This window comes from Gadus chalcogrammus, chromosome 3 (genome assembly GCF_026213295.1).
Source record: "Gadus chalcogrammus isolate NIFS_2021 chromosome 3, NIFS_Gcha_1.0, whole genome shotgun sequence".
Classification (NCBI taxonomy): Eukaryota; Metazoa; Chordata; class Actinopteri; order Gadiformes; family Gadidae; genus Gadus; species Gadus chalcogrammus.
This window is the reverse complement of record NC_079414.1, coordinates 13,381,511-13,395,439: the sequence shown is the minus strand read 5'-3', so window position 1 is coordinate 13,395,439 and position 13,929 is coordinate 13,381,511. Positions and strand designations below refer to the sequence as shown.

General features: G+C 41.9%; 1 protein-coding gene across 2 annotated transcripts in view; it reads right to left on the bottom strand.

The window, feature by feature from the left end:
* Nucleotides 1-13,410, bottom strand: part of myh10 (myosin, heavy chain 10, non-muscle) — a 55,148-nt gene extending 41,738 nt beyond the window's left edge. For both annotated transcript variants that reach the window (XM_056586066.1, XM_056586067.1), the window contains exons 1-3: nt 13,272-13,410; nt 11,587-11,968; nt 3,756-3,912 (exon numbers count right to left, since the gene is read on the bottom strand). In XM_056586066.1, coding sequence (XP_056442041.1) covers nt 3,756-3,912; nt 11,587-11,931 — 502 coding nt within the window. In that variant the 5' untranslated portion in view covers nt 11,932-11,968; nt 13,272-13,410. The remainder of the gene's footprint in view (nt 1-3,755; nt 3,913-11,586; nt 11,969-13,271) is intronic.
* Between the last annotated feature and the right edge of the window lie 519 nt (nt 13,411-13,929).

Genomic DNA, 13,929 nt, shown 5'->3' with positions numbered 1-13,929 from the left:
AGCTCAGTCTGGAAAACATTCTAGGCTAAACGACAATAGTGAAAAGTTATTCTTACAGTAAACCACATCTGTTTTTTCAGGTCAAGCTCAACTATGAAGTGTCAAGCAGCACTCAAACTCTATAAACTAAGAAATACCTACCTAACTCAGCCAACAGCACCTGCAATATCATTTCAGCAATCATATTAACATATCTCTGTTTATATTCATATACCGGGCTTAAGAAGAAAGAAACATCTTTATTGCAGGAATCAGACAAGGGAAAACCACCAATGTCTGAAATTAGTGCAATCAATTTCCTTGTGAATTTGCATTTGGTAGGGGCCCATTTCATTCACTCTCACACAGAAGTCACCTACAGCACCAACAGCTAACCCCTCTGGTGAACTCTCAAGAAGTACAGTTGATTAAGGAGGAACCAACATATTTACTAACACAGGAAAGTGTTAGCATGCAAAGGTCAGCCCCATTCCAGAACAGCTAAAAGGTAGCATGTTTCTAATACGCTACATTGTGTGGATTCTTCTGCGTAAGTGATTTACACACCTAGAGGGTGTGACAAAGTAGTGACTATCAACCAATAACGTTTCCTTGCCATCCCCACTAATACTCTGGGCAGTAAGTGTGCAAAACCTGCATTTTACCAACAGTTATTATACCAACAAGCTTTTCACAAAGCATTGAATTGCATGCTTGTGGCAAACCATTTTTAACTTGTATAATTTTTTTATTGTATATATTGTGATAATAAAGCATCAGAAAATGCAAGCAAATGTATAATATTCAGTTAGTATTTATGAATGGCCACGTGCCTTGCGCTACAGGGGGAGTAGGTCCAACATATGCTTCATGATCTACCAGTGCAATCGTCTCCAGCAAGGATAGTGCATTCGTTTTGTTCATTCAAGAAAAGGCTGTGTAGTAAGTGGGACTGGTCTGAATCTCAAGAGTCAACCACACCTCATCTAGTCTGCAATTTATCTCCACTATACACATCTTCTTGATGTACTCAGTCAACATTTGTGTTGCATTTCTTTAAAGAAAGCATCCACAGTGTTATTGTCCGCACTGAAAACATACCAGATAAAGAGATGTTTTGTTCGGCCCTGATGGATTTGGCCCTTGTGAGACATATTACAGCGCTTTGTGTAAAAAGCTTATGGAGCCGAATTCTGGATCAAGGAAAGACTACTATGCTCAAAAAGGGGGGGCTGGGGTACTTTCTATTTTGAAACAAAAACAAAGAGCTCCTCACTATTTGTTGACTTCACCAAGAAACAAAGCCAACATCATCAAATCACTTGGTGTCAGTCAACATGACCATACCTTTTATTAGAGACGTGGTTTTATTCAGAGCCCTCCATGGTAAGGCTGGCTATAAGCCCCACGTCAGATCCTTCACTCCTCTGGATGTGTTGTTGCTGGAGCAGTGAGGAAAGCTACGGTAGGGAGTATATGGACCACTAATCAAAGGCAGATGTGAGGTCAGGTCTGGCTGTTTGCTAACACAACCAGTCTTTGTACGCAGACCCCGATCATTACATAGAGTCAGATAGAGAACGCGATATCTATCCAATCTTGTCCATTGTAAAAACAAATAGTACGAAACTGCAGTAAAAGTGGTTCAAGCCAACGAAAGCATCCCAAGAGAAACAAAAACAGACGGCATTTTAGCAGTTCTCCCTCGTTTTCCTCATTAAGCCCCAGGAATGTGATGTGACATTCTGTTGTAACCAGCAGTAAATCAGACAAAAACAATTATAAGTACCGGTATATGGTTTTCTCAACCCACGGCAAACAATGCGTGTGAATAGTAGGTAGTAAAGTACTGCAGTGTAATGAGTTAATAAGCAGTGGCCAATGCTAAAAACCCTCACACGATGATGGTCTCCATTGCAGCATAGGTCTAAGTTTAACCTATTTCCAGTACAGGGACTGAAATAAAAGCCGACTTTGACGCTGCCCAGTGAGATGCATGGGACACAGACGCAGAGCAAGGAGGCTGCAGTATACCACCCAGAGCACAGCGCCTCTATTGATTAAACTGAAGCTTCTGCACTCCCTGTGGAGGATGCGCGAGGCCCGCCAGGGGCCCTCATCTGTTTTAATGATGCCTTTTTCCCCTGTCCGCACAGCTCAGTGGCCATCAATGAGGGAAACACTTGATAAAACTGGGTGAAAAAAGAAAAAACAATGTGGTTGAAATTTGAAAATTAATCAAATAAATAGCTGTACCAGAGGCAATGGTACGCAGCACAGCAAATTCCTTTGTGTTTTAAATTGCACTTAAAAGTAGATCAATACAATCCATGATCCTGTACTAGTTTAATATTTAATGTAAATACAGGATCATAACTGGTTTAATTAATTAATGGTTCATTAATTCAGTGCCTGTTAAAAAAGCCTACACTTCCAAACCCTGCGCAAGCGACTTAAATTCTCTGCAAGAAAACAGGGCTAAGTGTAAATCACTGACCCCCGGTTGGCCGCTTTATTACAGTATCCAGCTACTCGCTGGCCCTCCAGACATGCTCTAAGCAGAGGAAGGCCAGTGTTCGTCTACACAGCTGGATACTCACTGAAGTGAACCAGGTTAGTTTGAGGATACCCTACTGTTCACCAGCTGCTGAGCAGCAGCTGGTGAACACTAATCTGCAACCTACAGATCTCCTTTAACCTCCTTCTCCACCACCATAATGGCAGTTGTAGTGCATCAAAAAGCAGAGAAAACAAAAAAGACAGAAAGAGAGACCACTGCACCATGCGATCTCGGAGTAAAACTCCTCAACTCCTGTACTCCTCAATCCAAACATCACAATAGACAAATACAGTGATTGGCGAAAATATAACTTGGGCATTTGTTGAATGTGCAAAATAATGTTTTGAAAGAAAAGGATATCCTTTAACACGAAGGGAACCAGGCCTGAGTGGACTGGCCAGTTGTTTCGGCCCCCTCTCGCCTTGCCTCGGCGAGAACACAAAAAGCTTATTGTCCAGAACAATGCAGGTCAGCCTCTCTGTCCTTACTGGCCTCATCCCAGTACGTCACAACGCTAAGGGCTCTTGAAAGCATCCCAACAACAACACCAGAATCTCTCAACGCAGCGCTCAGCCAGTGTTGGCCATCTTGGCTGCAGGTGATTATTATACATTACGATGTAGCAATGTACACTCAATAATTTCATAGTGTGTTTACAATTAAACAGAACAGGCTCCTTTATTTCAACATTAAACCGGATTTATAAAAGACAGAAAAATATTTAAAAAAAGGCTAATATATTGAATATAAATATAGAAAAGATGAATACTGCACTTGCGATACTACTAGGCAGGGGATAATCAACTTTAGCTACCATTATCAGTTTTACATACAAAGATATAAACATAACTCAAACTAAAGAAGAAAATCGACAAGAAAAGACAAAAACTATTTCCTGAAGTGCATATAATTTTTAATATATTTTTAGAATTCTATAGTAAATAAAGATAAATAGTATAAAATAAAAAAGCTTTACGGGGCAATTTAGTGTGTTCCCTCTGAAACTGACAAAAACCGATGCTTGTTACTACTACACTATTGATGACACGCCGAGTCAGCATGTTGGCGCTGAGGTAAACCAATTAAATTGATTAATGTTGTGATGCATTACTTGTCTGAAGTCGTTCTACCACAGTGATGGTGATGGATGAGGCAGCAAAGATTACCTTACCATGTCAACAAACAAATGATTTTTTTCACTAAAACACCATCTTACCTTGCAGCATGCATCTGTATGCGGACTCTGAGATGGCGTAGATGTGGGGGGGCATCTCGTGCCTCTTCTTGCCCCTATACATCTCAATGATGTTCTCTGAATAGATGGGCAGGTTCTTGTAGGGGTTGATGACCACGCAGAAGAGACCAGAGTATGTCTGTGGAGTGAGACAAGAGCAAACTCATTGCAACTCATACGAGAAAATGTCATTCATGTGGATGTAGATAAATAAAGAATAGAGTGGGAAAAGGAAAACACTAACCCAAATAATGCAACTGGGTTACATTACAGAAAGAAAGCGATAATGCTTTAGAGGTTAATAAGCACAGTGATGATAACAGATAAAACCTTTAGTTTTCGCATTAAAACTAGTTTCTGTGGAATGTGTTTGTCGTAGGTTTAATGGTTAAAGTGGAGTTGGCAGCACAATACAGCATAAAAACTAAAATATGGAAATTATCATGGGCTTGGCTATGATGTAAGACTCTACATCCCGTCATGTTGTCACCAGATGGCCAGTTTGTTGTGTAGTCTCCACTGTGTTTCCACTGTGATGGAAACATAGTGCATATAGCGCATCCACACAGAAAGCACCAATAGAAAACAGAACACAATAAAGAGGGGACATGTTTATGTCAGTTACATTAAAAGCCAGAACATTTCTCAGATCGGCAGCAACCTGAACTTCGTTTTAGAGTTTGAGTATTTCTTGCATTCTTATTTCGTATATGAAAAAAATAAATCTATCTGACAGCCATCCCCTGAATGAGCAAATGGGTTTCTTAGGAAAATGTCTGTAAACTGCAGCATTAATCCTCTTGAACAGAACATTCGTCAAAATGGTAATTTAGTCTTCATTTGCGCGTGTACCTATTAAGGGGGGTTGAGCTTTGGATGCCAAACTGGTGTTTAAAACCTGCCACAGTAAAGCTCTTATATTTATAAAACTTAATATTTGGGGGAATGTGATTAATTTATTCTTGCTGCGATTTACAATTTTCTATGACTTTTGTGATAAATTCAACCCTTCATGCCTTTTCATACAAGTGGCAATGCCTGGCATCAATTTCAGTCAATCAGAAGTGATGGGGCAGTACCAGAAATGTGTCTATAATGCTTGTTACCAAGGCAACAATCATTTTTTATTCCATGGTAAAAAATAAAAATCCAATGAATTACGCTGAACCACATATTTACAGCAGACTTATACCATTCCATAAATTGTATCTTTGTCTGTGTGAATATCAATTCTACATGCAGGTCAACATTTTATCAAAGCCTCTTAAGAAGATCCAGAGGATAGCCGGCTAGCTTGCAAGGGAATGGCCACCCCGACTAGCGGGAGACCTCTGAAGGGGGGAACGGGCTCAAATGGGTAAAGGTGTAATTATTCTAAGAAAGGTATTCCACTGGCCAGGCAGCTCAGCATTGTGGTGGAGGCGTGGGTGTGGCTCAGAGCGTGTCGCTCTCCCCAGCCTACACACCCAAGGGCCTGCTGAACTGGAGGAGCAGCATCGGCCTCAGACTGGAGGTCTGACAAGGGAGGGAGCTGATGTGGTTCACTGTGAGAAATATTTTCTTCTTATAGAAATCCTGGGCAAAACAAACGCACATAACTCAAAATATGTGTTGATTTTTGGTTTCCGTGGGATGGCAGACTTGATATACACCAATTCTTAATTTCTCTGGACCAGTTCCTGAACCTACGGAGTACTGACCCAATCCTTTTCCAAGAACAGTATGAAATATGAACTAGAAAATGCATTTCCTGTAGAAAATGAGTGCTGTAGTACAAAGTGAGGTTGAAAATATTTCAACCTTCTAAATCAAGTGAAGGGATTTGAACAGTTCAAAAGTTTAAATGGAGTAAACAATGTAAACACCATTTAAAAAAATGTAAATGGTTGGAAACAAATAAAGTGACAGCTGAATGAAAAGCGCAAAGCATTGATAAAAATGCAGAAATGTATTGCCCTGCACTGTGTGTCTGTGTGTGTCTGTGTCTGTGTCTGTGTCTGTGTCTGTGTGTGTCTGTGTGTGTGTGTGTGTGTGTGTGTGTGTGTGTGTGTGTGTGTGTGTGTGTGTGTGTGTCTGTGTGTGTCTTTAAGAGATAGCGAGCCGGTGCATGATTAAAAGAGGCCAAATAGAGCGGGAAAAACCACCCAATCTGGCAAGACTGCCTGAACGTCCTCCAAAAGTAGCCCAGTAGCCCAATCCAACGGGCAAAACAGCCCATTCTGGCAACACTGCTGATCGTTCTTATGCTCCAGCGTCAACGTTAATCAATGAGACCAACTGAAAACAAAGCCGGTTTGAAACTAAAACTGTGATTCTGAAGAAAGTATAAATGATATCGAAATTCCGTTTGGAGATATTGAAGATTCAAGTGTGTAGATTTATTAAATGGTTTGAACAAAGGTAAACGGTTGGAAAATGATTGAGTTACGATGTCTTAAGGAGTAGGAGTGTCAGAACGGGCAGACGCTTCAATGAAAACAGCTGCAAAACTAGCCGGTATGAAACTAAAACTGTGAATCTGAAGAAAGTTTAAATGATATCGAAATTCCGTTTCTATTATTGAAGTGTGTCGATTTGTTAAATGGTTTGAACGAAGATAAACGGTTGAAAATTGATTTAGTAATGGGAGGACGGCTCTGCCTTCCTCCCATTGACTCCCATGTAAAAAAAAAGGATGGTATTTTAAAAGTAGAATATCTTAAGAAATTTAAAATACTTAAAAAATCTGAAAAGAATCGCACGATTCCAAGCTATTCTGAACATTTGAAAATTGGAATGGCGTCTTTAGGTGAAAATTTGAGGAAGGAGATAGGTCCCAAAGTTTGTAGAGAATACGAATGAAAGAAAGAAAGAAAGAATAAAAGCTAGGAATAACAATAGTTGAGGGCTGCATGCAGTACTCACCTAATAATGTATTGATTGAAAATATAGTGATGACTATTGAACCAAGAGAGCGAGAAGGATTCCCAGAACCTAAGTTGCATTTTACTCATGCAAAGCAAGTCGACTTGGCTGAATGCAGATATTGTGTTATTATTTAGGGGTTTTGTTACAATACTTTAATTCAGCAAAGTAAACTAAAATTAAAAAGAGGTTTCATCATTAGCAAATGGATCGAGTACAGTATCCATATCAGTTTGAGTGGGAAGTATGTTACTACAGTTTTCCAAATAGGCTACTCCTTTTACCCACTGTTAAAGCGATAGCATGCTTTCCACTGCCTAGAAGATAAAGTCCATCAAGTTCACCAGCTGTCCGCTGATGCGGACTGACTGCAGGCATCTAACCTTAACCCCTTAAACTCGGTTTGCTCCATCAAACACAGAGGGAGGGCTGGGACTCTGAAGTATGGACATGACAGTACATTACACAGCCTAAGCTAGATGCTTCATCAAACAGAGACAAGACACAGACAAGTCCAAGAAGTTAAAGACGGATGATGACGAAATATCCCTCTCTCATAGTAGTGTGCGAATATATAGGAGGGATTAGGGATGAGGATCTGAATCAACATTGTGGGAGTACAAAGTAAAGTTCTGCTTTGTTTCCTCTATAAATATTAACCAGACATTACATATCAGAGATAGTTGACAGAGCTTTGAAGGATAGGGAGTAGAGGAGCCAGTGGTGGATGGATGGAGAGCGGCAGGAGAACAAACAAATGCTATTACAGGGGTTTATAACAAAGAAAATAAAGAGCACTTAATTCATATAAAGCACCATAGGCATTCTAGTGGGGCTGTACGGTTTGGACTAAAATGTATATCACAGTATGATTTGAGGCATAGACGGTAACGGTTTTATATCACGGTATGTTAATTTTATCTTCTAATTTCAAAATATAAATGCGTCTGAAGGGGTAAAGTACTGGTTAGGCAGCGAAACTGCAAGAAAAAAAAAAAGCTAAATCTTTTCTCATGTTACTTCCATCTCAGAAAAAATACTTCTTCTTTCTCCACTTTCTCCACTTGCCGGACCTTGCCGTAAAGTTTTGGCATCTCAATTTGGCTGAAGTGTGAGCGGGCAGGTAACGCATACCTGGGATTGAGTATTTTGACCATCTCATTAAAGCTCTTTCTATCGACATCTTGAAAGGGAACCATGTCCTTACACAGGTAAACAGGTAAACGTTTGTTATCTCGTCCAACCGCCGGCTTATTTGGTCGTAAAGGACTGGCTTTGGAAAATGCCTCCGGAAGCGATGTCTGTGGAAGAGATGCAGAGACAGCATCAAGCTAGCAACGTCTGCCTCGTATGGTGTGGAATGAGAGCTTGTGATGGGACTATTGCGAAATAGCATACTGCCTGAGAAGGCAGTATCGCTCTCAAATCTGTCCCTGGGAATAGTAACGTTGCGCCGAATTGAAAGAGGAACTACGTTTCGTTTCCATATTTGCAATAGTTGCACGTAACTTACTTTTTACATACAAAAGTAGTAAGGTAACTGTATTAACGTGTTACTTACTATGTAACGCGTTACACACAACACTGTCTACCGGTCACACTGGTCTCACAGTAACGTCAAAATCCATACCGTAGCTCAAATTCACACAGGTGTACTTTCTATACCGTTGATACCGTACACCCCTAGATTCTAGCCTCTCAACACACATTACAATTAATAATCATTCTCCCATTACATATTTATACAACTTAATCGCAGAGTTAGGCTTACAAGGTGAATATCTGCTCAAGGGCATCTTATGTCACTGGTTTTCCAACAGTGGTTCATAAAATTGTAAGATGTTGAAGCAGACAGCTGTTGCTTATCAGTGCAGGCAAAGGCCTTAGTGAGGGCAGTTTGACCGTAGAGTGACTCGGCAAAAGCCTCCTTGTGCTGACATACAAAGCACAGGACTCTTCTTAAGTAATGTATTTTCTTTTTAAATAAAAAGGGTTAAAAAAAAATATATAGGAATAGGAAGATTTGGAAAAGAACAATCCCAGTCAGTTACAACTATAACATCTTGCAGTATATCAGCCCACTTTCTTTAGGCCTATGTGTTCTTACTCTGGTTCAACTATGAAAATGTAGTTTAAGTAAGAAGGAGATCAGATATTGACTTAAAGGTTGGGTACGCGATTTGCGAAACGCCAGCAGATTTTGAAAATACACAACTCAAATGGTCCTACCCCCTCTCCTTCAACGCTGACTCTGACTCCACCCATTCCAAGTACCTGGACGCGCAATCATGCACGAGCGCGAACAGAGATGCGCGAGAGCGAGCCAGGCTAGCGTAGGTTTTCGTTTAACAACATGCCACTACATTCAGCTGTAAATTGCACCCAGTACCGCGGGAAGTAGGGGTTTTGGGGGTGCTGCAACACCCCCTGTCCGAGGCCCTGTCTTATCACAGAAAACGATGATTTCTAAAAACTTCGGCCAAAGTGGAGATTTCTGAAAACGCCGGTTATGTGTTGTCGTATCAACGGGGAGAAACGGGATTTTAGGTTCTGAAGCGTCACATTATGCACCAGTAAATGCTTAACGTCATGTGAGCGTCCGCTGTACCGTATTGGTCCGAATATAAACACAAACCCCATTGTAATACGACCTATATTTGGAAAAAAGATTTGAAGACCAGATCTTGATTTCATGAATAAATAAATTGTATTAATTGAAATAATATACGAAAATAAAAAGGCATAGAATAAAACTCTGCATTGCCACTAAACAGTAGTGCAAATAGGCCGTACTGATGTGTACACCAAAGACTTCCTGACACTCCTCTGCCCCGCTGTGTTCGCTCTGGCTGTGGTCGCTCCGAACTGTTTCGGCCCGTGGCAAAGCGAGTCATCCTCGCTGCTGTCCAAGGCATGTTGAGACGCAGCATTTATTTAATGCTCATATGTCCTAGTGCTGAAAAAAGGTTATATGAAAAAGTGTGAGGGTAGCGGTGGTGCGCTAAACTTGTTCTGTGAGCAGCTGGATGTGAACCATGGTGTGAAGGAAGTGAACACAACGATCGATTTTCAACTGTGCGCGCATGCACTGGTGTAATTGAGCTGCGCTGCTATATATCTTTTTTTATCAATGTGACGAGTTGCGAGTCTAGTGCAGGCCGGGTTTTTTTTTCCAGCACCCCCTGCTGAGAATACGTTCTCGCGGCTATGGTTGCACCAGATGTTATAAACATTAAACGGTCACATAAATCATTACTCTTTTTAGAAAATGTATGTTTGTTTCATATAATTGTATTGGAAGTCCTGGTTTTCACTAGGGTTGCCGCGGTGTGGACATTTTCACACCGAGTAATACACTCGTCTCAACACCGGTATTACCGAGTATAAACGGTATAAACTTTGAAACTAGGTAAACCGCCACACAAGCATCGGTTTTTAGACCCTTCTCGTCCTTCAGTTGCCGCCAACGTTCAAAAGCAGCGCCTAGGATTATTCTTGATTTCAGTTTTTCTCTTTCAGCGTTTTTATTATCAATTACTCTCTGAAAAAGAGTTTTCCTTCTCTTTGCTGGTGGTGGTGGTGGTGGTGGTGGGGATGGTGGCGTCTTGTCTGCCATGGAAATTGTCTTCTACTGCTAGGTCCAAATGTGGATTAACTAGTTCCAGTAGCTACCGCAGGATACAAACAGGAGCTTGCTCTGGGTCACGAGCTCTGGGTCACGAGTACTGCACGAAGGGGTCGCGCACGGGGCGCGGGGGAGGGGGAGTGCAGTACGACCGTTTGATTGACGTACTTACTGTCCAATGCAACGAGGTGGCAATCCAAATGATTGGCTGGAGTTTTTCGAGCCCTGCCCGTTCCACAGATGATTGACAAGTTTAATTTTCATGTCAGTACTTCTGACTCAGTGGCTGTAAGCGGGTTATGATAAGGATTTCAAGTAATTTTGCAAAAATGGCCAAAAAAGCGAATTCCGTACCCAACCTTTAAGGTGGGTAATATTGATAAAAAAATAACCGAAGATAATTTTGTCTGCCAATGACCAACTCTGTTAAATGTTTGATAGACCACTTTATTAAAGAGGATCAAAGTGCTATCCGAGGTTAGGGGACTTCAACTCTCAAGAATCGCATAGAAAAAACACTTGAGATTGGCTAAAACAAGTCACTGAACTATAAATAACCGCCATAAAAGATTAGAAGTCCAATGTATGGCTAGCATCCAGACCTTGACATAGAAAAATCAATGTCCTAATTAGTGATTCTTGAACTCAGCATTTCTGCCAGAGAGACCTGCTTCTGAATGATTAACCTTTGTAAAGGAGTATAAGATGTAAATATTTTGTTGATGTCGGTCTACCAAATAAACGGACAACCATGCCTACTCCGAGGGCTGAGGGCCATGGCATGCACCCTGACACAGTTTGAACTAACAAAAATCAAAATATTCAAAAAGTTTAATCCTTTTTAAATACCTGTCAAAAATATCAACCTTGAGTAATTATCTGACATTGCTGCTGCGGTCTCTTAGCAGGTACCCCTCAACCACTGGGCTCCAGGCCCAGTCTCAGGTGGCTCACAAGGCCCCTATCAAGGTTATTCCAGGAATGCACATAGCTAAATTGGTTGCAATGAGGGGGTCTGGTTATCTAGGACATAATGGCAGAATCATACAGGGATATTTTGAGAGGAATACTGTATCTGAGGAAGTGATGTGCGCGATTGATTAGAAGTGTGTGAGCACCAGTGACGCAGTGTTACAGCCAGCTTGACAGAGTTCTTGCTCAACAACACATTAGCAAAGAGAAGATGAGAATCCAACCAGTCAACCCCGGAGCTGATAGATGACCTCCTCAGCCAGAACCACATACTTTTCTACAAAAAGGAGTAACAAATAAACATAAACTCACATAGATGAGTCCAGAGTAGTAGCGGTCCTTCAGGTTGTGGAGCACCGAGGCTTCGTTGAGGCAGGTGAGCTCCGCCATGTCCTCCACCTTGCTGAACTTGGGAGGGTTCATCTTCTGGATGTCGTCCTTGTTCACCACCGCCTTCTTCCCATTCTCCGCCAGCTCCACCACCACCTCATCCCCGCGCTCCTCTCGGATACCGGCGGCCTCAAACCCGTGGCGCTCCGAGGGGATCCACACCAACTTCTTGGCGGTCCAGTCGGCCTGCGTGGCCGGGTTGTAGACCACGGCGCGGTCCACAAACAGGTACCGCTCCGGGTCTTCCTGTCCACTGCGTTGTGACATCACTGCTGCCGGCCGGGAGCACAACTCAGTTGGCTTCCTGTTGAGAAATGTGTGTGCGAGTGTGAGCATGGTGGTGTGCAGGATTGGGTTTCGGTTTGGTTTAATTCTTCTTGTATATAATACAGTGACTAATCTTCCCCTAAAACCCTATGGTCAGACATTGTGTTGAACACTTGTAAGTCACAGCATGACATCAGGGGTAGTAGCAGCTTAGTAGTTGTTTGCCAGTAGTAAGAGACAAGTAGACGAGTAGAAAATAGTTTGAGACCAAATTCATAAGGTGGGATCTAGCTAGGACCATCCTTAGCATCTAGCCTACTAAATACAGCAATGCCATGTATTCCATAACATCAATATCAAGGTCACATTTCGAATACTGTTAATTACTAGGAACGGCTGTATTGTACTTTCATTATTTCAACTGGATTTATTAATTGTGCTGTTCGTGTGTCAGTGTGTGCAGTAATGGGACTTATCTCCTCTGTGACTTGTCTCTTCTATAATTATGTCCTTTGCTTACAAATACGAGGTAATGGTTAGCCCCGAAACTGGGTCAGGTCACGGGATGGGGGGATCAGGCTTGCTGCTACTAGTACTAAGCGCTGCCTTGTTGCTGCATCCCCTGCAAGTCCTATAATAACCTTGGTGTCAAATATTGATACTGCGCAATTTTCTCCCGCCTGTGCTGAAAGTATGCACAGTTTCCCACGGAGTGGCTATTTTGTACTGGACAGAGTTTCAAATAGCTACTGTATGGTTGGTCGTCTAATAACCAGGGCCAGGCCAAACAACTGCAATGGCTATGTTAGCTAGCCTACTTTAGCTCAAAAGTTGCGTGCATCGCCCTCTTGATATCCCGAAAGCTCATCTTAACGGATAACAGAGCTACGAGGGGTTGAATGCACGCAATTACTAACTACACGTCACAGGGAATTCATGCTGGAGCTTGATCGTGGTGTGACTGTTAAAGACATAATAAATACAATGCAGCTTGTAATCGTGAGTTTGGAGATGAATAAGTGGGCACTGGGCAGCCTCCTCACCCACAACCATCATGGGTGTGGGTGGCTGACATTATGTCAGAGAGGATGCATGCAAGCAAACAACGAGTTTCAAATTTTCAAACGCATCACAATTGAAATACAAAGCGACCACTTATGTAGTAATTACAATATATGTGGTGGCGACGTCCCTCGCATTAGCAGTGAGAAGCGGGCTAACGTTAGCCAATCCTGTGGTCCATCATTGAGAAGCCACGGCACAATGAACCGTTAGCTCGCACACCGCTCCATCCCGTTCAAACTACGAATTTCAGACTCGTGTAAGCGTAAACAACTCACCTGGTTGCAGTTTGCAAAGGAAACACGAATAATGATGTATCGGTGTCCACTAGAAATATCTCCAATGTCTTCCAAAATAGTATATTATTTAGCCCGCTCTATCATGAGTGGTACTCCACCATCCGACACCCTCAGTCTCAACCAAACTCCGATCATGCAGGGAGGGATGCGGCGCGGTGCTTTCGTTGCGGCACGCCCACATCCCAGGGCAGCAAGATCATTGGCTTTCACCTATCGACAGTTACATGGGATTGGTCATGAAATGCTCCATCCAAATATGTCTCCGCTCCCTTCTCATGGCGTTCACATCCACCTGCAACTGTGTGGCGCTTCTGGATCAAAGTAGACGGTACTGTTCTTTCATTTCTTAATAATGGAAGTATTATTTTATTTACATTCCCAAAACGCATCAGAGAGTCTTGCCCTTACTGCGTTCACTGTAGCTCTTCTTACCTCCTTATTCTATTAAAATAATTGCAATTATAGGCCTACTAGTCTAGAAGGCCTAATAATTAATTGAAATCAGAGTTTGTCATGGTAGGGAATGATCTCTTATCTTAGAAATAAACAGCCTAGATAACATAATACGCTGGAATATAATTACCAGCAAATATTTACAGTTGTCTTTGTTCTGCCGTGGTTTTCATATAAAGGGTGG